At 41.5% G+C, this 27,898-nt stretch overlaps 1 protein-coding gene across 3 annotated transcripts; it reads left to right on the top strand.

Annotated features, from left to right (window-relative positions):
• Positions 1–805: 805 nt before the first annotated feature.
• On the top strand, positions 806–21,106 carry LOC311261964 (formin-binding protein 1-like). 3 transcript variants are annotated; one of them, XM_084361020.1, is made up of 18 exons: positions 806–1,124; positions 1,834–1,949; positions 6,335–6,385; positions 6,568–6,715; positions 7,062–7,124; positions 7,306–7,401; positions 10,222–10,236; positions 10,805–10,933; positions 11,373–11,519; positions 11,737–11,913; positions 12,048–12,209; positions 12,663–12,677; positions 12,806–12,915; positions 13,795–13,927; positions 14,161–14,306; positions 14,557–14,693; positions 14,772–14,930; positions 17,810–21,106. In XM_084361020.1, the coding sequence occupies exons 1-18, from the start codon at positions 1,095–1,097 to the stop codon at positions 17,836–17,838; spliced, it is 1,863 nt and encodes a 620-aa protein (XP_084217146.1). In that variant the 5' UTR covers positions 806–1,094; the 3' UTR covers positions 17,839–21,106. The 3 variants fall into 3 exon arrangements, with proteins under 3 accessions (XP_084217146.1, XP_084217144.1, XP_084217145.1); XM_084361018.1 differs by having other exon boundaries at positions 807–1,124; positions 12,018–12,209; XM_084361019.1 differs by lacking the exon at positions 12,663–12,677 and having other exon boundaries at positions 807–1,124; positions 12,018–12,209.
• The last annotated feature ends 6,792 nt before the right edge of the window (positions 21,107–27,898 follow it).

The following is a 27,898-nucleotide window of genomic DNA, read 5'->3' as shown; positions in this document are numbered from 1 at the left end:
CCAAAATACAAAACTACCAATAATAATAATAAAAATAATAATGATGATGATGATGATAATAATAACAATAATAATGATAATGATGATGATGATAATAATAATAATAACAATAATAATGATAATGATGATGATAATAATAATAATAATAACAATAATAATAACAATGATGATGATGATGATGATAATAATTACAATAATAATGATAATGATGATGATAATAATAACAACAATAATAATAATAATAATAATAATAATAGTAACAATAATAACAACAACAACAACAACAACAATAATAATAATAATAATAATAATAATAGTAACAATAATAATAATAATGATGATGATAATGATGATGATAACAATAATAATAATAATAATAATAATAATAATAGTAACAATAATAACAACAACAACAACAACAATAATGATAATAATAATAATAATAATAATAATAATAATAATAACAATAATAATAATAATAATGATGATGATGATGATGATAATAATAACAATAATAAAATGTGTTGTTGCAGCTTCAATAAAATGATGTAAAGTGATGCCAGTGACATAGAAGATGTAATTAATGAGAGAAGAACGCCGCCTGCTGGAGGACTGACACCATCACAGCTGTTATTATTATTATTATTATTATTATTATTATTGTTGTTGTTATTAGATGTTTAAAATAAATACTATGATTATTTATTATGACTAGCCTATATTTTTCTGTCTGCTGACACTTTGTGTGTGTACTGAGCATGCTCAGTTGCCGCCCCGCCCTGCTGTCACACACACACACACACACACACACACACACACAATCTCAGCATCTCCTCACTGATGACAAAGGGTCCTCCAGGGAGACGCGCCGCGCGTGTCCGCGTCCTCTGCTCTCGTGCTGCTGCAGACAGAAACAGACAGACAGAAACAGACAGACAGACAGACAGAGAGCGAGACAGAGGGGGAGACAGACAGACAGAAAAACAGCCGGTGTGTCGGAGGATGCGCGCGGCGGACAGCAGCAGCAGCAGCAGCAGCTCGCGGTGATCGTCGGATCGGAGCCGCAGCGGAGCGCGAGGGGCTGAACGGACAGGATGAGCTGCAACTGGGGCACCGAGCTGTGGGTACGTACACCTGTTCACACCTGCTGCAGCCGCACTGACCCGACAGATACCTGAGAACACGTCACTGCTCACCATCAGCTAACGAGCCGGACACCGGGCCTGTGTGTGTGTGTGTGTGTGTGTGTGTGAGAGGCCCTCGTGCTTCTCTCGGCTCTGCCATAGCAACACGGTGAGTGACGACAGCGGCTCGTGCTCTGCGTCCTCCATGATGCTGCTGCAGCGCGCGACCCGGAGACAGAGACCCAACCTGACACAAGTTAATTATCGATTATTAAAGTAATGATCATGATCAGCTTTGTTGACGGGATGCGATGTGACGTCATACTAGAATCAGCTGACAGTTTTACACAGAGCGAGCTAAAACTACTCGATTACTTATTGTACAGGATGTAGGTGGTTCTATACATGCATGAATACGCGTCTGCATACTGTATACACAGTACTAGTATATTATACAGTACAGTATACACATTGTACACTGTATATAATGTATATTATACAATATGTTCTGTATGTAATGTATATTATACAGTATGTTCTGAATATAATGTATGTTATACAATATGTTCTGTATGTAATTTTAATTATACAGTATGTAGTGTACAGGTGGATTCAGTGGGTGGAGACAGTGTACAGCTGAATTCAGTGGGTGGAGTCAGTGTACAGGTGGATTCAGTGGGTGGAGTCATGGTGTTGTCTTGTGTTCCAGGATCAGTTTGATAACTTGGAGAAACACACCAGCTGGGGAATCGACTTCCTGGAGAGATACACCAAGTTCATCAAAGAGAGAGCCGACATCGAACTGAGCTACGCCAAACAGATCAGGTAACAGTTCATCTGGGGCTCACCTGGGGCTCACCTGGGGCTCACAAGGACCTCACCTGGAGCTCACCTGGAGCTCACCTGGAGCTCACCTGGGGCTCACCTGGGGCTCACCCGGAACTCACCCGGAGCTCACCTGGGGCTCACAAGGACCTCACCTGGAGCTCATCCGGAGCTCACCTGGGGCTCATCCGGAGCTCACCTGGAGCTCACCTCTCTCAACAGATGAAGTATTAATAAAGCTTTTTTGACGACACGTACACAGGTTTCAGGTAGTTTAACATAAGAACCAATCAAACAAATCACAGTTTAACAAGCAGGACACAGGTGTGTCTGTGAGTGGGTGGAGCCTGAGATTACAGAGTTGAACTTTAAAATAAATGTTCCTGGTTTCGTTGAATGCTTTACATTGTAGGAGAAAGTGCATCTCTGTCTCAGCCTCACCTGTCGAGCAGTGACCACATGTTGTGTTGTCTTTTGGTTGCCATGATTGTTTGTGTCTTCCTGTTTGGATTGTCAGTTTGTGGTCACTGAGCCTGTACTTGGTGAGCATCTGTCTCTGCTTTCTATCTCTGACAGTAGAGAAATGTTCTGCTGACTCATCATGTTTTTAGGGCGAGATAACGTTCTGATCCACTTTGGCTTTTAGTTTCTTCTTTCCGGTGTTGCAGGTTTCTTTACATTGTGTTATAATGTGTTGACTCTGGTTGTGTTGGGAGAGCAGTGTTGCTGTGAGGCTGTCAGACTGTCTGAGAGGGGCAGTCAGCCTCAGGACCAGCTGACAGAGGGGACTCTTCTCTGGGCTCAGCTCAGAGTCTGGAGGGCTTTGGAGTGGAGGCGTCTCTGGCTGGACTTCAGCTGGTTAACAAGTGGAGCGTTCTCTGTTGGATGTTAATTATCAGCGGGTCTCTGCCTCATTCTGCTCTACATGCATTTGTTGGTGTGTTTCTGTGTAAAATGTGTCTGCAGACTTCTGCATGTAAAGACTCTGTTGGATGTTTGTCCCAGCGGGTTCAGTTCTGATGACTGAGTGGACCCAGACTTCACCACCGTACAGCACAGTGGGCTGGATGACACTATCAAATATCTGAAGCCAGGTTTTGACTGGAGTTTGTAAATGATAAATGTTCTCTTAGTTGCATGTCGGGCTCTTCAGCTGTTTCCTTCAGTGCATCACTGCCATGTTGAAACTCCCTGATGCTGTCATGGTTATACCAAGGCAGGTATAACTCATGATGTGTTCAATGACATGATTATTTATAGTAAATTGGTGTTTGTTCTCCTGACATCTGGGGCGTTTTTGAAAGATCATGACATTAGTTTTCTTCATGTTTACTGCCAGGGCCCAGTTCTGACAGGACTTTTCTACTGTGTCCAGCTGCTGCTGTGGTCCTTGTTCAGTAGGAGACAGTAGGACAAGGTCATCAGCATGAAACAGAGACTTCAGCTCTCTATCGAGGAGGGAGAGGCCAGGAGCAGCAGATTGATCTAACTCAACAGCAAGTTCATTTATATACACGTTGAACAGAGTGGAGTTAAACTGCAGCCCTGGCGTTCACCTCTTCTCTGGGTGAAGACTTCAGTTTGTTTGTCTCCAATTTTAACAGCACACATATTTTCCAAATACATTGATTTAACCAGATGGTACATGTTGCCCCCTGTACCACAGTGTAGCAGCCTGTAATAGAGCCCTTCATGCCAAACAGAGTCGAAAGCTTTCTTGAAATCAATGAAACAAGTGAATATCTTACCATTTTTTGTTTGGTGTACAACAATGTTGTTTGTTAATCAAAGTGTGAAGGGTATATACATGGTCGGTGGTGCGGTGTTTTGGGAGGAAGCCAGTTTAACTTTTACTCAAGATGGAGTGTCTCCACTCTTATGAATGGGGGAAATGAGCCCTTTGCACCAGATGTCAGGAAAACATCCTGACTGTAATACAATATTGAACAACTTTAATACTGCACCCTGCATCTCTGGGCTGCTGCACTTGAGCATTTCGTTTTTAATGCTGTCTGGACCACAAGCTTTCCTCGGCTGGAGAGATTTTGTCTGTGTGGTCAATTCTTCCCAAGTAATTGGGAAATCAAGGGGGTTTTGGTTGTCTTTAATTGTTTCTTCTAATGTTTTGAGTTTTTCTTGTGTAATATATTGATGTGAATTGATTTGATTTATTGGTATGTCTTTGTACAGATTTTCAAAGTGTGCTCTCCAGATGTCACCATGTTGGATGGGTGATGTCTGTTGCTTTGTGTTGAACTTGCTCCACATATCCCAGAATTGATTTTGATTAATGGCATTCTCAATATCTTCGAATTTCATGTGGGAATAATTTTGTTTTTTGTTCCTAATTGTACATTTATATTTCTTTAAAATGTCATTGTATCTAATGCGTAAGGCTGGGTGGTTGGCGATGGTCTTGCATTCTGGATCAAACCATTTTTCAGCGGTTTGCCTTTTAACAGGCTTCTGTTTTTGTTTGATGAGGTCAGCTTTAACAGCTGCCTTATGAAATATCATATTGATATCATCAATGGCCTTGTTTACACCATCTGTGGTAGAGACATAATGGTTTTGGTCATATATTGATATGTCATTCATCAGATCAGGTGAGTTCAAGGCCATGATGAGTTTGTCTCCACTGTCTGGGGCCCATCTGTAAGGAGGATTTAATTGAAACGGCTTGCTGGGTTCCCTTTTTGTGTCACTCATTTGATCTGAGAGTTTAAAGAACACATTTATTTGGTTGTGGTCTGAAAGGGGGGATTGCTGTCTGACAGTGAATGCACTGATAGTGGAGGGGTCCATGTCAGTGATTGCATAGTCTACTACACTAGACCCAAGAGCTGAGGAGTATGTGAATCTCCCTAAAGAGTCCCTCTGAACCTACCATTAGCTATGTACAGGCCTAAGGCCCGACAGAGATGCACTGTCTCCCTGCCACTTTGATTTATTTCAGATTCAAGGTTGTTCTGACGGGTGATGGTTGGTGTGGTAAACAGGGGGCCAGACCAAATACATGGTTGTTGCCCTGTGGGTCCATGACATCAGGTTCGATTCCTGTTCGTCCATTCAGATCTCCAGTTAGAAGCACGTTTCCCTGGGCCTGGAAGTAGGCAATTTCTGAATGGAGAGTGTCAGAAATGTCTTCTTCAAAATAAGGAGAATCTACTGGGGGGTATATAAATTGCACAGAGATATAGATCCCTATCAGTTATGCCTCGGGTTTGATCTCAACCAAATGTGTGATTTCCCCTGTTTTACTGGTGAGATCTGACGGCAAAGATCTCCTTCATACCACACCAAGATCCCCCCGATGTTCTGCCCTTGCGTATGTTTTTTAATTTTACAGAGGGCACCTTGACTTCATCATATCCTGGAGGACAGTGAGTGAGCAAATCATTTTGACACCATGTTTCTGTCAATACAGTTATATCAACGTCTTTGATAGATTTCATGAATTCAGGGTTTCTGCTCTTCAGCTCAAAGGTTGAGGAGTGGAGACCCTGAATATCCAACAGTTATATGAAATGAACACATTAAAAAACAATCAAAATGAACCTGTATAGTGAGAGAGATATTAAGACACCTACAACTACCTATACATTTATAATACTAAATAATCATTTCATATGACTTCCATGGAGGTATGTACTATTTTCACTAATATTACCATTGTGCTGATTACTACTATTGTTATTATTACTATTGCTAACTAACAATATATTTCCATGTTGTTCTGTTACTCAAATGGGAAAGTGTTCAGTCTGTATATCTTAGCTGGACAGAAGCCGGGTGCACAGGGTGCACAGGGTGTGCAGCATCTCCCTGATGTAGCCCAGCTCAGACCCTCTCTCTCTCTCTCTTTCTACATGTCTGTCTGTCTCTCTCTACCTGTCTGTCCCTCTACCCCTCTCTCTGTCTCTCTACCTGTCTGTCTGTCTCTCTACCTGTCTCTCCGTTCTCCACTGACTGAAGGACTCAAACAAACACTTCATGTCACAAAGACTGATTGTTTTGTTCTGTTGTTATTTATTATCTCAACCCTGCCCATTTATTATATATTGCACAAGTCATGAACACACATTTAGGACAGTGACTGTATATAGTATCTTTAACTTTATTCTAATAGTTTTTATTATATTTTCTATTCAAATTGTTATTTTATTATTCCAATATTCTCTTTATTATTGTCTCTATTTGTTGGGACCTACTCTTGTGCTGCTGTGTTACCTGTGAGGGGATCAATCAAGGAACATCTTACCTTAACTTATCTTGCTTCCTGTCTGTCTCTCTGCCTCTCTTTCTGTCTGTCTGTCTGTCTCTGTACCTGTCTGTCTCTCTACCTATCTCACTCTCTACCTCTCTCTCTACCTGTCTGTCTGCAGGAGCCTGTCTAAGAAGTACCATCCAAAGAGAAGCAGAGAGGACGAGAGCAGGTCAGTCGACAGTTTAATGACTTTCATTTATTTGAACAGATTCGCTGTTTGTTTGTTTGTTTGTTTGTTGTCACTTCACCCACTTCACACAGAGCCAGACTTGTAAAGTAAAGTTGTTACAGGTACACCTGGTGTCTGATTGGTTGTTACAGGTACACCTGCTATCTGATTGGTTGTTACAGGTACACCTGGTGTTTGGCTTTTGCTGCAACTCTTCGTCAGCTGAATGAACTCTCGGTTCAGAGAGAAGAACTTGCTGAGAACCTGAACTCACAGATCGTCTGCGAGCTGTCCAGATACACCCAGGAGCTGAAGACCGAGAGGAAGACTGTGAGTAAACAAACCAACAGCTTGGCTCAGTGGTCTGCCGAGTGACGGGGAGTAAATTGATGCAGGTACACTGAACTCTGGCTCTGTCACGGCTCCATCATTGTTTCACTTTCACAAGTGTCTATGATGAAGATATTTTTCTGTTTTACAGTATAAATACATGTGCAGGCAGAAGAGACTTTGGATACTTATACTTCAACGAGTCACAGCACAGCTGCTGACAATGTGTCTCTCTCTTTCAGTTGTCAGTGTAGTTGCAGAAGTAGTAATAATAACAACAATAACAACAACAACAATAATAACAATAATACATTTCCTGGCTGACCAGTTTGTGTTTTTGTTTCAGCATTTCCAAGATGGCCGTCGTGCTCAGCAGCACATTGAGAGTTCCTGGAAACAGCTGGAGTCTGTAAGTGACCTCTGACCCCTCCCATCAACACCTGCTGACCTCCACCTCATGACCCAACCTACCAACACATTGAATCTGCCCACCACCTCTGATCCCAGAGTCAAAAAACAAACAAAAGCACTTTCACTTTATTGTGACGATTTTATTGATTTGTTGTTTTGTTGTTCTTGTTGCTGTTCAGAGTAAACGTCGGTTTGAGCGTGACTGTAAGGAGGCGGAGCGAGCTCAACACGTCTCTGACAGAATCGACCTTGACAACAAGACGGACGGAGAGAAGGTAGATGAACATGAATTCATATAAACATAATGTGGCTCTATTGAGAGAGTCAATCTGAAACATGAATATACAGTCAGGTCCATAAATAAAAAATATCTTTTTGGCTCTATGCACCACTACAATGGATTTGAAATGAAACGAACAAGATGTGCTTTAACTGCAGACTTTCAGCTTTAATTTGAGGGTATTTACATCCAAATCGGGTGAACGGTGCAGGAATTACAACAGTTTCTATATATGATTCCCACTTTTTAAGGGACCAAAAGTAATGGGACAAACTAAACAATCATAAATCAAACTTTCAATGTTTAATACTTGGTTGCAAATCCTTTGCAGTCAATTACAGCCTGAAGTCTGGAAGGCATAGACCTCACTAGACACTGGGTTTCATCCCTGGTGATGCCCTGCCAGGCCTCTACGGCAACGGTCTTCAGTTCCTGCTTGTTCTTGGCATTTTCCCTTTAGTTTGGTCTTCAGCAAGTGAAATGCATGCTCAATCGGATTCAGGTCAGGTGATTGACTTGGCCATTGCATAACATTCCACTTATTTGCCTTAAAAAACTCTTTGGTTGCTTTTGCAGTATGCTTTACGTCATTGTCCATCTGCACTGTGAAGCGTAGTCCAATGAGTTCTGAAGCATTTGGCTAAATATGAGCAGATAATATTGCTCAAAACACTTCATAATTCATCCTGCTGCTTTTGTCAGCAGTTACATCGTCAATAAATACAAGGGAACCAGTTCCATTGGCAGCCATACATGCCCACGCCATGACACTACCACCACCATGCTTCACTGATGAGGTGGTATGTTTTGGATCATGAGCAGTTCCTTTCCTTCTCCACACTCTTCTCTTCCCATCACTGTGGTACAAGTTGATCTTGGTCTCATCTGTCCATAGGATGTTCTTCCAGAACTATAAAGGCTTTTTTAGGTGTTGTTTGGCAAATTCTAATCTGGTCTTCCTGTTCTTGAGGCTCAACAATGGTTTACATCCTGTGGTGAACCCCCTGTATTCACTCTGGTGAAGTCTTCTTTTGATTGTTGACTTTGAAACACATACACCTACCTCCTGGAGAGCGTTGTTGATCTGGCCAACTGTTGTGAAGGGGTTTTTCTTCACCAGGGAAAGAATTCTTCTGTCGTCCACCACAGTTGTTTTCCGTGGTCTTCCAGGTCTTTTGGTGTTGCTGAGCTCACCGGTGCATTCTTTCTTTTTAAGAATGTTCCAAACAGTTGATTTGGCCACACCTAATGTTTTTGCTATTTCTCTGATGGGTTTGTTTTGATTTTTCAGCCTAATGATGGCTGCTTCACTGACAGTAACTGGGTTTCAATCCAAATGTATTGAATTTAAGAGCAGATTTTGTGAAAATGCACAAAAAGCAAATGCGAATTTATGCCCATTTCCATTCGTTATTGTTTTGCGATTATTGGGAGAGGAGGAGTGCGTCGTGAGATTACGTCATAAGAGAGCGTGAATGTATCCATGACAACAGTTCACACTCAGCTGACAGTTGACACTCAGCTGACACTCAACATCATGGACAATTTACTGGTGAACCTGTTGGCTCTTGGGAGAACATTAGCTACAATTTTGTCAGCGTATACAGCCTACAAAACCCTCCTGAAGAGAAGGAAAAGAAGATTTTTTATGTTACGAGTGCTGTTGGAGTTTGCTGGAGGGAGACTGCGTCGTTCTCCATTTGTTTGGGAACATTGCCGGGTGAAGGACTTTTGGGATGTCGTACCACAAAGTCACATCCGGGTTAGTCATGATTTATTCGCAAAACCTGTTTCCATAACAAAAAGTCGCATTTTCCTTTTATCGATACGCTGACAAATCCACCCCCTCCAAACGTAAAAACATTTTTGCAAATTCACTGCCTTTTTTCGAATTTCTGGCGGTTCCATCCAAGTATTATTATTCGCAATTTTTAAAAATGCGATTGAGAAAAGGTGGATTTAAACGCAACTACTGACAGCTCCTTGGATCTCATATTGAGAGGTAACAGCAACAGATTCCAAATTCAAATGTCACACCTGGAATCAACTCCAGACCTTTTACCTGCTTAATTGATGATGACATAACAAAGGAATAGCCCACACCTGTCCATGACATAGCTTTTGAGTCAATTGTCCCATTACTTTTGGTCCCCTAAAAAGTGGGAGGCACATATAGAAACTGTTGTAATTCCTACACTGTTCACCTGATTTGGATGTAAATACCCTCAAATTAAAGCTGAAAGTCTGCAGTTAAAGCACATCTTGTACGTTTCATTTCAAATCCATCTTATTGGTGCATAGAGCCAAAAAGAAGAGAATTGTGTCGATGTCCCAATATTTATGGACCTGACTGTATATCAGAGGAGGAGGAGGAGGAGTTACTTTTTGACCCATCACTCTCCTTTAGCACATTTTAAAATACAGCAGTCTGAATATAGCACAACATGTGACTATGTGACTGTATGCAGATGATAATTGTCCATATTTGGAAGATGTCATGTATGAACTGCTGCAGGTTTTGGAGATTTTTGCATTAATTTGTTCCTTTTTTAGGTTATAAAATCCATTTGAGAAGATGTTCATTTCAAAAGTAATTTATCAGATTATTGAGAACTACAAACTGATCTAGTGATCGCGTCATGTAAAAGCTTTTTTCATTTTCAACTCAATACAAACAATATTTATAGACTTTAATCAGATTATTACACATAAACATGAAGTTAAATTCATGTTTTGAGTCAACATCAGTGATGATACTTTACTAATCTGATCTTCTGTCTCTCTCTCTGTCTGTCTGTCTGTCTGTCTGTATCAGCGCTGCTCTCTGAAGGTAAGGTCATTTGATTGCTCTGTCACACATTCATTGTAAATATGTTTGCAATAACAGCGGACATTATGTAATAATGTATTTTGACAGCTTTAGATTATGATGTCATTTTTTCAGCTCTCTACTCTAGCCATCAGGGTTAGAGTAGACCCGCCCTCCTCTGCTTTTGAATGGCTGCCTTCATTAGTTCGGTTTAAGATTTGAGAAGTGATGATTGGTCAGGATTATCATAAGCCTATCAGGGTAAGGCATTCAGAGGCAGAATAGGAGGGTCTTAGCAAGAAAAGCGGCAAGATCCATAATTATACATCAGGACAGGGTTAGCCTAGCTTAACATAAAGACTGGAGCAGGGGGAAAGTGTTACCTCTACCAACCTTTAAAACTGATCAACATGTCGTGTCTCTCTTTAGTTTGATCCAAACTGATGTGAAAAGCACAAGAACTATTTCTGATTTAAGGACAGCGAACTAAATCAAACTTGCTTCAAAAACCTCAAACTGGGTTCTTTACATCAAGAGTTTCTGTTGATGTTATTTGGTGTTAAACTTTCAGTGTGTTTGCTGCTTTCAGGCTCGTCAGACGGCCCAACAGAAAAAACAAGCTGCTGAAGAGTCCAGGAAAGACTATGTGACCAGTTTAAACCAGTTTAACCAGGACCAGCACCAGCACTACCACACACTGGTACCAGTTATATACCAGGTAAACTTCACAATGGTACCAGTTTATAGCAGGTGAACTGCACACTGGTACCAGCTACATACCAGGTGAACCTCACACTGGTACCAGTTGTATACCAGGTGAACCACACACTAGTACCGGTCATATACCAGGTGAACCACACATTGGTACCAGTTGTATACCATGTGAACCACACACTAGTACCGGTCATATACCAGGTGAACCACACATTGGTACCAGTTGTATACCAGGTGAACACACACTGGTACCGGTCATATACCAGATGAACCACACACTGGTACCAGTTGTATACCAGGTGAAACAATCACTGGTACCAGTTGCATAACAGGTGACCCACACACTGGTACCATTTGTATACCAGGTGAATCACACACTGGTACCAGTTGTATACCAGGTGAACCAGGTTCAGCATTGATTCTCTATGTTTGTATGGTGGCAGCGTATCCAGGACATGGAGGAGCGGCGGATTGAGAGAATCTGTGAAGCGATGCGTTCATCGGCGGAGGCAGAAAGAAAAGTTCTTCCTGTTGTGAGTCACTGTCTGGATGCCATGATGGCCTCTGCTGAGGGCATCCAGCCCAGGATGGTGAGTCTCCTCTGGGCTCAGTTCACACTCAAGTTCAGTTTGTTGGGCAGAGAGTTGAACTGGCTGGTTCAGGTGCAGAACTGACCTCAGAACACACCGTAGACTGGGTCAGGGTCAGTAGATGTTGTGTTGAAAATATGTTTGTATTTCCTGTTGGTGTCACTGAGGGATATAAAGGTCAAAGGTCAGATCTAAACCTTTGTGTGTGTGTATGTAGGACACGCGGCAGGTGGTGGAGGTGTATAAATCAGGCTTCGAACCTCCAGGTGACGTCGAGTTTGAGGACTACAGCGCCACCATGAGGCGGAGCATCTCTGAGTCCAGTTACCTCGACAACCGAGTTGAGGGGCGGAGACACAGCAGGAAGCTGTGGCCCTTTATACGAAAGAACAAGGTGCACAAACACATATACATTATACACATAGACACAACAACACACACCTGGCTGTACTGACCACACCTCTCTCTGTCTGTCTGTCTCTCTGTCTCTCTCTCCAGCTGTTGACTCTCCTCTCCTCCCCCCGGCAGCCTCCCCCTCCACCACCAACCTCGCCTTCACCAGGGGCTGTGACCAACAGTCCCCAGTCCCCACCCCCTGCCTCAAGAGAACCAATCACACAGCGGCTAAATGACCTCATGACCTCTGGTTCACGAACCAGGAAGCAGTGTCTTCGCAGCCTCAAGAGAGGGGTACACACACACACACACACACACACACACAGAGGTATGTAGGCCTCATTCAGACAGAATCTTTAATTTGAGTGACAGCAGTGTGTTTGAAGTGGAGTGGAGTGAAGTCCAAAAACAAACAAACCAAAAGAAAACTTGTCTGCAGAGAAAAAGTTGAAACAGAATCAGTGAGTGAAGCCGGTGATCAGACGAGCAGCACGAGGGAGCAGAAAGACACTGATGGAGTTTAATGTCTGTAATGATCCGACTCACATCCTGCTTCATCTTTAACCAATCGGTGTGCTCAGTCACCTTCAGGATCAGAGGGTGAAAGTTCACAACATGACCAAACAACCTGCAGCTGTTCTGCTGGTTCTGTCTGAGTGAGGTCACACATGTACACATGAATATTTATGAACCCAAACTGTGTTTTAATGTTCTCATGTTTCCTTCATGCCTTCTCTGATTGGACAGCTGTCACTCAAACTGGTTAGTGTCACACCTGTCTGTGACATCATATAGGTGTATTAAACCACATGACAGTCACTGTATACATAATATAATATAAAATTATATAATATAATATAATATAATATAATAATGTGTGGATGTTGCAGGGCTCTAGTCCTGCAGACTGCAGTCATCTTCCTCCTGAACAGAGACGAAAGAAACTTCAAACCAGAATCAACAACATCAACCAGGAGATCCAGAGAGAGAGAGAGCAGAGGTACACACACACATACTGATCTCCTGCAGCATCTGAACCTCATCAGTGTCTCAGTTCACATATTTCTGAAATTGAGAAACTGTGGTAGGACCCGAACACATTCATGAGAACAGTATTAAAAAGTTGAAGTTTTGCTCGAAGCGGGTCGTCCTCTAATGACAGCAGTGAAAGGTTGCAGTGGTCCACTGAACAAGACAAATCCATCCATCTCGGTCGGACTGATTCTCTGTAGGATGTTCGTGTTCTTTACAGACTAACAAACCCTCAGCAGCTTCTGTTTTACATCTGAGAGGAAATTCAGAAATCAAAGTTTAAAGTTACATCTGGGAGGATTTAATGGAGGTAAAGTATGTAAGTATCAGTTTCATTCAATCTTTCTCTCAGATTAATGTTTCTCTGGGACTGCGCTGCCTCCTGCTGGTCTGAAGGAGAATATTTGAAAATCAGCTGCAGAAGGAACAAAACAAAACAATTAGGTCAAATTAAAACCTGCTAAAGCTGTTTTAATCTCTGTGTTGAGCGATGATGAGGACACTGTAACCTTCCACACGTTAATACAGTACACCACAACTAACACAAATGTCTCATGTCTTCATGTTTGACTGGAGCTCTCTGTTGTGTCCTCTTCTTCGGCACCGACAGGAGAATCAGCTCCACCTGCTGTTTATCCTCATCAACCAATCAGCTCACAGTCACACAAGAAACTTTCAGTCAAAGTTTATTTTCAAGAGTTTATTAAATTCAGTGGAGATTTGAGCTTCTTCTGGATGAAATGAACACATTGAAACTCTCTGAATGAACGACCACATCGGTCCCATCTGTGATATTTCCTAAGTGTGTGTGTTGTGTCGTTAATATTGTGTGTGTGTGTTGTTTCAGAGACGCTCTGTTGAAGATGAGGGAGGTGTATGAACGAAGTCCTCAGATGGGCGACGCTGGCAGTTTGGAGCCACGACTAGAGGAAGTGAAGCAGAGTCTGCAGAAACTGGAGGATGAGCTGAGGAGGAACCAGGTTTATACTACAAATACTACAAATACACAGTACACGCAGTATAAACAATATAGTGTTGCTGTATCTTGCTGACTGTTGCTGTCCGTTGATGTCCATTGATGTCTGTTGCTGACTTTTGCTGTCTGTTGCTGTCCGTCGATGTCCGTTGCTATTTGTTGCTGACTGTTGCTGTCTGTTGATGTTTGTCGCTGTCTGTTGCTATCCATTGATGTCCGTTGCTGTCTGTTATGTAGGCTTGGCTGATGGAGGCCGACAGCAGACTGTCTGATCACAGCAATAGAAGACGGAGTGGAGGTTGTGGGTTAAATTCCCAGGCAACAACGCCAGGCAGCAGCAGCCTGAAACAGCTGGACAACCGCAGTCCAGCCAGCAGAGAGAGGTTCTCATTATGGATTACTGATCACTTATGATTGATTGTGAACAATGATGAGTCACTGTTCATAGACGTGTAACATAACTACAATGTTCTCTCTTTGTTTCTCCACCTGTCTCTCTCCACCCATCTCTCTCTCTCTACCTGTCTCTTTCTCCACCAAACTCTCTCTCTACCTGTCTCTCTCTCTTCCTGTCTCTCTCTCCACCCGTCTCTCTCTCTTCTTGTATGTCTCTCTACCCGTGTCTCTCCTCAGTCCTGACGGCAGCTACACTGAAGACCACAGTGCAGAGCTTCACTTTAAATCTCGTAGTTCAGAGTTTGATGATGACTTTGATGATGAAGAACCGTTACCGAGTATTGGCACCTGCAAGTCCCTCTACCCGTTCCAAGGTACTTATTTTCTGTGAGGGCATCACCTGACATTGAGGTGGACAGTGATGATGTCAACATGTTGTTGATCTGCTGCAGGTCAGAATGAAGGAACCCTGTCAATGGTGGAAGGAGAACTACTTTCCGTGGTGGAAGAGGACAAAGGTGACGGCTGGACCAGAGTACGGAGGAACCTGGAGGAGGAGGGATACGTCCCCACCTCCTACATCAAAGTCTTCCTGGACAGCAGTGCCAAAGGTGCTATGACCTACATATGACCTACACATGTCCTAAAACCATCCTACACATGACCTACACATGACCTCCATATGACCTACACATGACCTACATGTGTTCAACATATGACCTACATGTGTTCAACACATGACCTAAACCTGTCCTACACATGTCCCACACATGTCCTACATATGAATTAAACCTGTCCTACAAAAGTCCTACACATGACCTACACATGTCCTACATATGAATGAAACCTGTCCTACACATGTCCTACACATGACCTACATATGTCCTACATATGAATTAAACCTGTACTACACATGTCCAACACATGACCTACACATGTCCTACATATGATCTACACATGTCCTACACATGACCTACATATATCCTAAACATGTCTTACACATGACCTCTATGACATGAAGTGACCTCTTGTTTAATGTGTACAGATGTCGGTCTCTCCAGATAAACTTTGACCTTTATTGTGATAACCTTCAGTAACCTTCTCACCTGATGACCTCTGTGACCTCTGAATGTCATCTGTTGCTCTGCCTGTCTGTGTGCTGAAAACTTCCTGTTGTTTTAAAGCTGCTGTTTATTTTTTACCTGTGGGACACACCTTGTCACCTTTAGGGCAGTTGAGTGTCATCTCAGACTCTGCCTCCATAGGGGCGCAGCCTACAGAGGTATGTCTATCAGAGGATTGAACCTCCTGTCACACCTCCGTCAGAGTCCAAACTGATGATGCGTTCAGGTGGTCTTGAAACACCTGGTCACATGATTCTGAACAGTGAGCAGTGTGCAGTGCATTGTGGGATGCTGCTCATCATTAATTATATCATCAGTCAAAGTGCAGTTCTCAACCCGGTTGAGTTCAGTCAAACACGACCTGACGACGTGTCGCACATCAACCAGCAGCCCTGGTGCAGATTTCAGGCGTTCCTCCTGCGTACCTTTTTATAATCTGGTCATGTGATCTGAGGAGGGGGTGGAGCTTAAACTGCAACACAACTCCTGTTTTTATAGATCTGCCTCTTCTGTCTGTGAGATAAATATCTGTAATCAATATGTGTAAGTGTAGAGTCTGTCCATTCAGCCCACAATCTGTTTACATTTAAATCAGTTTACAGGATTCAAACATGAATGTAGAAACTGTCGAACGTGTCACGTGTGACCCTGGATCACTTAGCCAGCTCCAACATCTGGAGGATGAAACCTGCTGATCAGCTGTGTGAGAAGCTGGAGATCAGACAGATTTATTTTGTCATGAGTCTGAATCTGTATTCATCCTACTGGATATAAAACTGACCTGCAGCAGCTCTGTCATGAATGTTCAGTTGTATTTCTGTGGATTTGGTCTCTGATTGGTTGGTTGTTGTGTCACTCTGTCAGCACTGTAGCCGCCCTCAGAGGACTGATTGTAAATGTAAGACAATATAAATGTATCTACATGTTATCATGTGACATCATTAATAAGCTGCAGGCTCACCTGTACTCAGACCTTTAGCAACGCTGCTTCAGGAAAAAACTTTGACGATTGGCAATCTCTTCAGCCACAGTAAAGATGGCCATCACTGCTGCATCATTGGTTGTTGTGAACGCGGGGTGCCGCCTTCAACTGTCTTCCTTTGTCTCTGCCGCCTCGTTCCAGAGAAGACAAACGAGCTTGTCCCCACGGAGCACAAACTTGTATTTGTTCTTGTCTTATAAAAATATTTCTTTTCTTGGACTTTTTGTCGGCTGCCGTTAAAAACGTTATGAACTACAGCGTCTCTGCTCCAGTCTCACAGCTGTAAATGGCTGCATGATACTCAGACACTGTCGAGTGTTTACTGACATGTAGCACTGAGATGCTGTTGCTGCCCTGAACACAGTCAGGGTGCCTTCTGGGAACTTTGAATTCAGTGCTATTTGTATTGTTGTTATCACGCTCTCATGGGCCTTAAAAAATGAGGTGCTGGACCTCAAGTCTGACGCAAGTGAGCTTCACTTCAGTGTTCAAACACATTAAACTTAACGAACGCATAAATATATGGAACTGTGTTCATGTTAAAGCAGCAGACGACTCGTCCACCATGACACCAACATTTAAACCATGACTAATGCATCAGTACACAACTTGGCCAGAAGTATGTGGACAGCAGATATTTGTTGAATATCAATAACTCTGATTAATCAATAATAAACCAAGTTGTAAGTAACTCAGTCAGGAGATCAACATGAATGTGAACCTTCAGTGTTTCATCACAACCTCTTAACAGGATCATGATTTTGATATTGATTGACATATGAAAATTGATTAGCAGTCATTGATCCTGAAAAACATCAGTCACATTCATTCATTCAGTCGCTTCATGTTTTTTATGTTTTTGTCTTTTTATTTTAACTTCATCACCTGCTAAAAGAACTACTGATAACAAATATTTTCATTACTGATTACTCTGCTGATTATTTATTAATTAATCAATTCATTATTTGGTCTATGAAATGTCAAAAGTGAAAAATGTCTATCTCAGTCCAAGTTGATGTCTTCAGTGTCTTGTTTCATTCTAAACCCAAATATATTTAGTTTCATGTTTATTTAAGAAAGAGAAAAATAAAAAATATTGTTGAAGATTATTTTTTTAATTTTAAGAACAAAGGAATAAAGTTCAGTTACAGAAACAAACGTCTAATCGAAGACGTCTGAAAACTTTATCGTCAACAACAAGCTCATTTATTTATTTCTGTTAAAACACTCACAGAAGTTTTATTATTAATAGTGTAAATATGATTTATTCGCAGCTGAACGATAGAACTGAGTTTAGTTTTAGTGAAGACTTCCTGTCTCACTCGACCAGCTCTAACATTTCTACCTGTCTGTCTCTCTGTCCGTCTGTCTGTCTATCTTGTAGGCTTTGTGCAGAGTAGTCGGCTAGTCTAGACCAGTGAGGACGTCTCGCCACAGGAAGTGATGTACAGGAAAGAGCTCTGAGGAAGTCCGGTAACAGCTTTTCATTGGACAGTTATCTCAACCAATCAGATGACAGACTGCTGTCAATATGTGATGCAGGACAACTTGTACTGACTGAGATCAGATTTTAGATCAGTCCCAAACAGTCTGATCCGTCCAGTCTGTATTTCCCAGATCTCATTCCTCATCATCAGATCGGATCATTTTTATTCATTTCAAAGAAAACCACAAACATGTTTCTATTTCTTTAAATAATTATAATAAATTAAAGCCTGAAGTTCTGATCAAAGCTTTTTACTTTTCTTTTCACATTTTTCAGACCAAAATTACGAATTTATCTTCTACGTAAACATTTGTTCTGATGTGAAAACAGAGTTTCTGTAAATTTGTCAGTTTAAATGTTTTTTCAGATTTCTGAAAAAGATTTCTGAGATCACATTAACTGACCAACTGACCTGTGATCAGATTAATTGACCTGAGATCAGATGAACTGACCAACTGACCTGTGATCAGATTAACTGACCTGAGATTGACTGTTAATCTGATCTCAGGTCAATTGATCATATTAATTGACCTGTGATCAGATTAACTGACCTGAGATCAGATTAATTGACCTGTGATCAGATTAACTGACCAACTGACCTGTGGTCAGATTAAGTGACCTGTGATCAGATTTACTGACCTGAGATCAGATTAATTGACCTGAGATCAGATTAACTGACCAACTGACCTGTGATCAGATTAACTGATCTGAGATCAGATAAATTGACCTGAGATCAGATTAACTGACCTGTGATCAGATTAACTGACCAACTGACCTGTGATCAGATTAATTGAACAACTGACCTGAGATCAGATTAACTGACCAATTGACCTGTGATCAGATTAACTGACTAACTGACCTGTGATCAGATTAACTGACCTGCCATCAGATTAACTGACCAACTGACCTGAGATCAGATAAATTGACCTGAGATCAGATTAACTGACCTGTGATCAGATTAATTGACCAACTGAGCTGAGATCATATTAATTGACCAACTGACCTGTGATCAGATTAACTGACCTGCGGTCAGATTAATTGACCTGTGATCAGATTAATTGACCTGGGATCAAATTAATTGACCAACTGACCTGGGATTAGATTAATTGACCTGCGGTCAGATTAATTGACCTGTGATCAGATTAATTGACCTGGGATCAAATTAATTGACCAACTGACCTGGGATTAGATTAATTGACCTGGGTTCAGATTAACCGACCAATTGACCTGAGATCAGATTAATTGACCAATTGACCGGGGATCAGATTAACTGACCAACTGACCTGAGATCAGATTAATTGACCTAAAATCAGATGAACTGACTTGAGATCAGACTAACCGACCTGTGATCAGATTAATTGACCAATTGACCTGGGATCAGATTAACTGATTTGGGATCAGATTAACTGACCAACTGACCTGGGGACAGATTAACTGATCTGTGATCAGATTAAATGACCAACTGACCTGAGATCAGACTAACTGACCTGAGATCAGATCAATTGACCAAATGACCTGAGATCAGATGAACTGACCAACTGACCTGTGATCAGATTAACTGACCTGAGATTGACTGTTAATCTGATCTCAGGTCAATTGATCATATTAATTGACCTGTGATCAGATTAACTGACCTGAGATCAGATTAATTGACCTGTGATCAGATTAACTGACCAACTGACATGTGATCAGATTAACTGACCTGTGATCAGATTTACTGACCTGAGATCAGATTAATTGACCTGAGATCAGATTAACTGACCAACTGACCTGTGATCAGATTAACTGATCTGAGATCAGATAAATTGACCTGAGATCAGATTAACTGACCTGTGATCAGATTAACTGACCAACTGACCTGTGATCAGATTAATTGAACAACTGACCTGAGATCAGATTAACTGACCAATTGACCTGTGATCAGATTAACTGACTAACTGACCTGTGATCAGATTAACTGACCTGCCATCAGATTAACTGACCAACTGACCTGAGATCAGATAAATTGACCTGAGATCAGATTAACTGACCTGTGATCAGATTAATTGACCAACTGAGCTGAGATCATATTAATTGACCAACTGACCTGTGATCAGATTAACTGACCTGCGGTCAGATTAATTGACCTGTGATCAGATTAATTGACCTGGGATCAAATTAATTGACCAACTGACCTGGGATTAGATTAATTGACCTGCGGTCAGATTAATTGACCTGTGATCAGATTAATTGACCTGGGATCAAATTAATTGACCAACTGACCTGGGATTAGATGAATTGACCTGGGATCAGATTAACCGACCAATTGACCTGAGATCAGATTAATTGACCAATTGACCGGGGATCAGATTAACTGACCAACTGACCTGAGATCAGATTAATTGACCTAAAATCAGATGAACTGACTTGAGATCAGACTAACCGACCTGTGATCAGATTAATTGACCAATTGACCTGGGATCAGATTAACTGATTTGGGATCAGATTAACTGACCAACTGACCTGGGGACAGATTAACTGATCTGTGATCAGATTAAATGACCAACTGACCTGAGATCAGACTAACTGACCTGAGATCAGATCAATTGACCAAATGACCTGATATCAGATTAACTGACCAACCGACCTGTGATCAGATTAACTGACCTGAGATCAGATTAAACTATGATGAATAATTACAAATGTAAATTAAAAAAAACAACCATTGTCTGAGATGTTTAAATGGTGGTGAGGACGATCCTTCCTGTTGGCAGATGAATCGTTTCAGGTGACGCCATGTTTCAGTGCAGTGATGTCACAGTGATGTCACAGTGTACTGCGCTGATGTCATGCACAGTAAGCACCTGTGTAAAGTTTAAACTCAGCACACTGGAAAGACGTGCGCTGAAACTTTACACGGACGTTTATTAAAGAGTCACCTGTGTGTAAATATAAACTGTAGCTGCAGAGGTGTAGCCCCACCCCCTGTATACCTGCTGACCTAAACCCCGCCCCTGTTTACCAACCAGTATTAACCCCACCCCCTGCTTGTTGATCAATGATCATGTTACTGATTGTGTGAAATGTGAATCTTTTTTATTTTATAGTGAGATATTGATCAGTTATTGTTTTTTTTATTGAGACGTGAGACTGCTGATCACGCTCTTTTCAACTTCCTGTATGTTAATCTTTCAAAATAAAGGACACTCTGAATCACACAGTCTGGAGCTGTCATCATTCACACTTTGTTGCAACCTGCGACCAGACTAATATATTTATAATACTGGACATAAAATCAGTTTTACAGTTATTTGTTTTCATGAAACTATGTAACTGTCTGGGTCCAGCCTTTTTCAGAAACATGGTGTGGACAGAATAATAGAAACATCTCTTAGTAGAACAACAACATCACCTGAGTTCACCTGCAGCACAAACGTCTCCAAATAATGTTCAATCACGACAAAGTTCGAGTTGTTTCAGCTGCTGCTCACTCACTGTTCTACCTGTTAGTTCTACCTGTTTGTTCCACCTGTTGGTTCTACCTATTAGTTCCACCTGTTTGTTCTACCTGTTAGTTCAACCTGTTAGTTTTATCTGTTAGTTTTACCTGTTAGTTCTATCTATTAGTTCTACCTGTTAGTTCTACCCGTTAGTTACACCCGTTAGTTCCACCTGTTAGTTCCACCTATTAGTTCTCCGGTCCAGATGGCTCCTATTGGATCAATTTTCCGATCCAATCCCCTCGCTCACTCTCCTGCTCCTGCTCACGTCTGGTCCCGACCCACTAATGTATTTGAAACTACAAGTAGACAAGAGGTTTGTTTTGCCCTGAGCAGTTCAGCTGTCTCTGCTCGCCCCACCGACAAAGAGTCAAAGAAAGACACTGAAAAGACACAAAGCGGAGACATAAAGAGGACTCAAAGCCGAGTAAACATTGGGTCATCATTTGAACGGTGGCGAAAGGTCCGTGAAGATATGGACCCGATGCTGATACAGCGGAGTTTCTGTTGAGCAGGTAACCTTCGTCTTTATTGTGGATGTTGTGACGCAGATAACTTTCATGCCGATGCTGCTGATGACTGTGAAAGCTGCCGTTAGTTTGTTTCTGTGTTATTAGAGTCTTATTAGTGTCTGTCTCTGCAGTATTGTCAACACTTGTTAACTTGTTCGACGGAGACGTTTGCCTCTATGTTAGCATTGTAAGCTAACAACAAGCTAACATTGCTATCATGTTTACACCAAATCAGCCTATTTATTTGCTCGTAGCAGCTAAATGAAGCAGCAAGTAATGCACGTAAGATGACTGAATGGATGATTTCCGGATTTTTATTTTATTTGTCCGGATTTATTTCTCCATAACAACCTCTCGTCCGGTCACTACTCAACTGTTTTGCTAACCCTCCTCCCGGTCATGTCCATTTGTTTTCAACGAAGCCTTTGCTGAATCAATATGATGGATTATCATATAGGCGTTACGATGTTTGTATTTGTGTGTCTTATCTGTCATAAACAAGAGATTACGGTTTACGGGCACGTTTGTGTCGCGGTCTGGTGCTACTCAGACAACAGCTGGGACACACACAGCTGGTCCGAGGCTCATGAAGGTTTATTTTTCAGCCACAATGTGGAAGCGATCGTTGTGATGAAAGCTGACAGCAGCATCTGTTAGTCTCTTGGCCCTCAATAACTTTTAGAAGTGGCTAACTTAGCTGTTGATAAATAGTAACTTATTACCTAGCTGTAAGGTAACGTAGCTGTAACATGCTAATGACGTTATGCTAGCTTGGCTGTGGAGCTTAGCTGTGGACATTGTAATGACTTACAAGATTTACGTGAGTTTCAACGTGCATTGTAATAACTTTACCTGTGAATTTGACATCGTTACTCCGCATTCAAAACTGGGCTGTATTTGGTTTCTGCCGGCCGGCTTGTGTTTTGATTGTGTGTTAATTGTTGGTGACTTTAACATCCATGTCGACAAACCTGAGGACCGATGGACTAAAGAACTGTGTTGTGTCCTTGATAACTTTGGACTCACTCAGCATGTGATGCAGCCCACACACAACAGGGGCCACATCCTAGACTTGGTTATCTCCAAGGGTCTGAACATTTCTAAGGTTCTGGTATCTGATGTTGCTCTCTCTGATCATTACTGTGTTCTCTTTGAGAGTGATATATCTGTGTACAGAAATGTTCAAACTGAGGTCGTCTCAAAGCGTTACATCACTGAAAACACCAGTGACATATTCATTGAGGCTTTCTCCTCCACACCTCCCCTCTCCAGGTTCTCCGTCAATGACCTTGTAGATCACTTCAGTTCTAAAGTTACAAATGTTATTGATGCCATTGCACCCACTAAAGTGAAGGTGGTCTCTGGTAAGAAAAAATCTCCTTGGAGAAATGCCGCGCTTGTCAAAATGGAAAAAAAGGAATGCCGAAAAGCAGAGCGCAGGTGGCGAAAAACTAAGCTCCAAGTTCATTTTGACATTTATAAAGAGAGACTCTACATTTTTAATTTAGAACTGAAAAAGTCAAGGCAGTCCTTCTTTTCAGACATTATCACCAAAAACAATAATAATGCACATGCCCTGTTTGCTACTGTCGACAGGCTAACAAACCCTCCTGTGCCAGTAGCCTCTGAACATCTATTTACCAGGGCCTGTAATGAATTTGCATCCTTCTTCACTGACAAAATTCAGAAAATTAGACAAGCGGTCTGTGCCACCGTACCTAGTACAGGAGGCGTGTTATCCATGTGTCCACCGAAAACCAACTCTAACACCATGACACAATTTGACCAAATCAATGACAAAAACCTGCAAGAGATAATACAACATTTGAAATCTTCCTCATGCTGCCTTGATATTTTACCAGCAGGGTTCTTCAAAAAAGTTTCAGACTGCATGACTCCAGATCTGCTACAGATTGTCAACATGTCTCTACTTTCAGGCGTCTTCCCCCAAGCCATGAAAACTGCAGTTATTAAACCACTCCTGAAGAACAATCTAGACACATCAGTAATGAATAATTATAGGCCCATATCGAACCTCCCAATTTTAAGTAAAATCATTGAAAAAGCTGTTTTTCAACAGCTGAACAATTACTCAATAGTAAATGGCTGTTTTGATGTCTTCCAATCAGGATTTCGACCACATCATAGCACTGAGACTGCTCTAGTCAAGGTCCTCAATGACATTCATTTAAACACAGACATGGCAAAATTTCAGTCTTAGTATTACTGGATCTCAGTGCTGCGTTTGACACAGTTGACCACAACATACTACTGGACTTATTTGAAAACTGGGTGGGACTCTCTGGTACAGCACTAAACTGGCTTCAATCCTATCTAAATGATAGAGACTACTTTGTGTCTATTGGTAATTACACATCTGAACGGATGAAAATGACAAGCGGAGTACCCCAGGGCTCCATTCTGGGGCCTCTACTATTTAACATTTACATGCTTCCTCTAGCTCAGATAATGGAAAACAACAAAATATGTTACCATAGTTATGCAGATGACACACAAATTTACATAACCATCTCACCAGGGGACTATAATCCCATACAAACGCTAAGTAGATGCATTGAACAAATCAATGATTGGATGTGTCAGAGTTTTCTTCAGTTAAACAAAGATAAGACTGAAATAATTGTTTTTGGAGCCAAGGAAGAACGACTCACAGTCTCTGCTCAGCTTCAATCTATAATGTTGAAAACTGCAAACCAAGCCAGAAACCTCGGTGTAATAATGGACTCAGACCTGAACTTCAGCAACCACATTAAGTCAATTACAAAGTCGGCCTACTATCATCTTAAAAATATATCCAGGATAAAAGGACTTATGTCTCAGCAGGATTTAGAAAAACTTATCCATGCATTTATCTTCAGCAGACTCGACTACTGTAACGGTGTCTTTACAGGACTCTCTAAAAAATCAATCAGACAGCTGCAGCTGATTCAGAACGCTGCTGCTCGAGTCCTAACAAGAACCAAAAAAGTAGATCACATCACTCCAGTTCTCAGATCTTTACACTGGCTTCCTGTCAGTCAAAGAATAGATTTCAAAATCCTGTTGTTGGTTTATAAAGCACTGAATGGTTTCGGGCCAAAATACATTTCTGATCTGCTGCCACGTTATGAACCATCCAGACCTCTGAGGTCAGGATCAGGCTCAGGTCGGCTTTCAGTCCCTAGAGTCAAAACTAGACATGGAGAAGCAGCGTTCAGTTATTATGCGCCACACATCTGGAACAAACTCCCAGAAAACTGCAGGTCTGCGCCGACTCTCACCTCTTTTAAATCAAGGCTGAAGACCTTTCTGTTTGCCACAGCCTTTCACTGAAGCAATTTTAAGACTTTGAACTGCACTGTGACTTTTATTTTTTCTCTGTGACTTTTGTTTTCCATTATTGTGAATAGTAATTTTTGCTGGATTTCTGTTGATCATTGTGATAGTTGGGCGACTCGGACCAATCCAGGGCAGAGTAAATACCGGGTTCTGGGAACGCCAGAGCTAACAGGAAGAAAAGGTGTTTTTTCCTATTAAGCTGTTTTACCGCTGGATTGGGGGCCAACTCAGGGCCAAGTGGAACCAAGTGGAGACAAGGGGTCTCTTGAGGTTATCACCGCTGGTTGGCTGCTTTTTCAGAATTTGTAGCGTAAACAAACTGAATTCACGGTGACGAGTGGGTCTTAAGGATAAATATAAAGTGCACTGGGACGAGTGACAGGTAGAACAATGGGAGGTAAATCCAGCAAAAAACCAGGAAGCTGGTGTAAGAAACCTATTCTATTTTGCCTTTCACTGAAGCAATTTTAAGGCTTTGAACTGCACTGTAACTTTTGTTTTCTATTATTGTGAATAGTAATTTTTGCTGGATTTCTGTTGATCATTGTGATAGTTGGGTGACTCCTATTGTATTTTAGCCTACTTTCCTATTTCTTAACTTGTTTTAATGTTTTGTTTTAATGTCTATTTCTTAACTTGTTTTAATGTTTCGTTTAAATGTCTATTTCTTAACTAGTTTTAATGATTTGTTTTAATGTATTTTAAATGCTTTTACTGTAATTGTGTCTGAATTGTGCTATACAAATAAACTTGCCTTGCCTTGCCTTGTTGCGGGAGGGGGTGTGTCACGGGAGGCTCGGAGGGGAGGGATTAAGGAGCACAGAAGGGATGCTTTTTTCAAACCTTTCTCAGATTGTAGACCAGAGCTTTAAGTTTCCTCCAATCAGACATGCAAATACAAGTTGTTGCCTTGTTTTGCCACCAGGGGGCAGGCTAACCTTACTGAGCTCTTCTGTCCCCATCAGTTATTGATCTGATCAGAACCATTGATCAGAATACGTCTCACAGAAAATACAAAGCAAATACATAATTCTCATCCTGAATTGTTAGCTTTTAATAACAAAGATAATTCATTTCAAACTTCATCTGAATTTAGTTTGAAGTCTTTTGTACTTTGTTCTTGTGGAAAGTGAATATTTAATATTTAACTCGCTCTGAAAATCTGCAACAGGAACAAACAGAAATCTGTGTTCAGGACCAAATTTCAAGGAAAACAGGTACATTTTTTAAAATCATTACAAGAATCAGTAATTAAGTCAGATTTGAAATGCCAGTAGCAGATAATCAGCAGTATTCTGGGAAAATGCCATTTTCATATGTTTCACTCATGTTTGTTCCTCAGTGTGACCCAACACATACACACGCACATACATAGACACGTGCAGCCTCGTCACAGTAGCGCTTGAAGCGTAAATTAAATGTGTAGCAGTAAAAAGCTAATGCTAGGCTACAAACAGACGACATCACGGTCACATGACTTAAACGTCACCACCACTGAGCGTCTTACTGCACAATTACTATCCAGGTTTTCTATAAACTGATCAATGTACAATTTGTAAAGTCTCCGTGTTCGCTGTGAGGACGTTTAATGTCCCCGACAACCTCTGTAGTCTCATTTAGACACTTGTTAGCAACCGCTAACTGTTTTTAACACATGACATTTAATGATGAGTTTATATGTTTAGCCTGTAACACACCTTATTTCACACATTTATAACTGAGGTCGGCTCTGTCGAGCAGGTGTCACATTCACCTGTAATCTTTAACCCCTGACCTTCATATGACCTCTGTTTAAAGGGACAGTCTGTCAGGTTTCTGTTTAAAGGGACAGTCTGTCAGGTTTCTGTTTAAAGGGACAGTCTGTCAGTTCTCTGTTTAAAGGGACAGTCTGTCAGTTCTCTGTTTAAAGGGACAGGCTGTCAGGTTTCTGTTTAAAGGGACAGGCTGTCAGATTTTACGTTGTGGACTTATCTCACTTCCCTGTCTTTGTTTCAGACTCAGTTTAAAGGGATCCACCATCAGTTTTCGGAGGCGATGCTGCAGACCGAGATGTACCGTGATTGTGGCTTCAACACGTCTGTGGAGAAGAGTTGAGTGATGGTTTCCACAGCAACCCAGCAAAACAGAGTCAACCTCCATCGTTACTATCTCCATGGAAACCAAAGTTGAGATGGGGACAACAAGTAACAGCTGGCGTCCACAGTCACAGCTCGTTATCGATAAGAAACAAAATGACAAAATAAACACAAATTTAACATCAACTGTGTATCTGTGGTGTGTATCTGTGGTGTGTATCTGTAGTGTGTATCTGTTGTGTGTATCTGTGGTTTGTATCTGTAGTGTTTATATGACGTGTATCTGTGGTGTGTTTCTGTGGTGTGTTTCTGTGGTGTGTATCTGTGGTGTCTGAGGTTTCCTCCACTGCTCAGCTAGTCTCTGATTGGTCCCTGCAGGTCTCAGGTTGTTTTTCACTTGTTTAAGGCAAAATGTGAGGATGTCAAGTGGGTTGATGCCATGTCAGCAAGAAAGGGGCTGTTTTGGCTGAGCCTGAAGGTGAAGTTTACCTGTCTATGTACTCCAACTCTCACCTGTAGTCACCTGTGGTTAGCAGTGGTCACCTGTGGTCACCTGTGGTCACCTGTGGTCAAGAGCCCTGA

This window comes from Pagrus pagrus, assembly GCF_965226575.1.
Source record: "Pagrus pagrus genome assembly, chromosome: 8".
In the NCBI taxonomy this organism is placed as follows: Eukaryota; Metazoa; Chordata; class Actinopteri; order Spariformes; family Sparidae; genus Pagrus; species Pagrus pagrus.
This window is presented reverse-complemented; position numbering and strand designations above follow the sequence as displayed.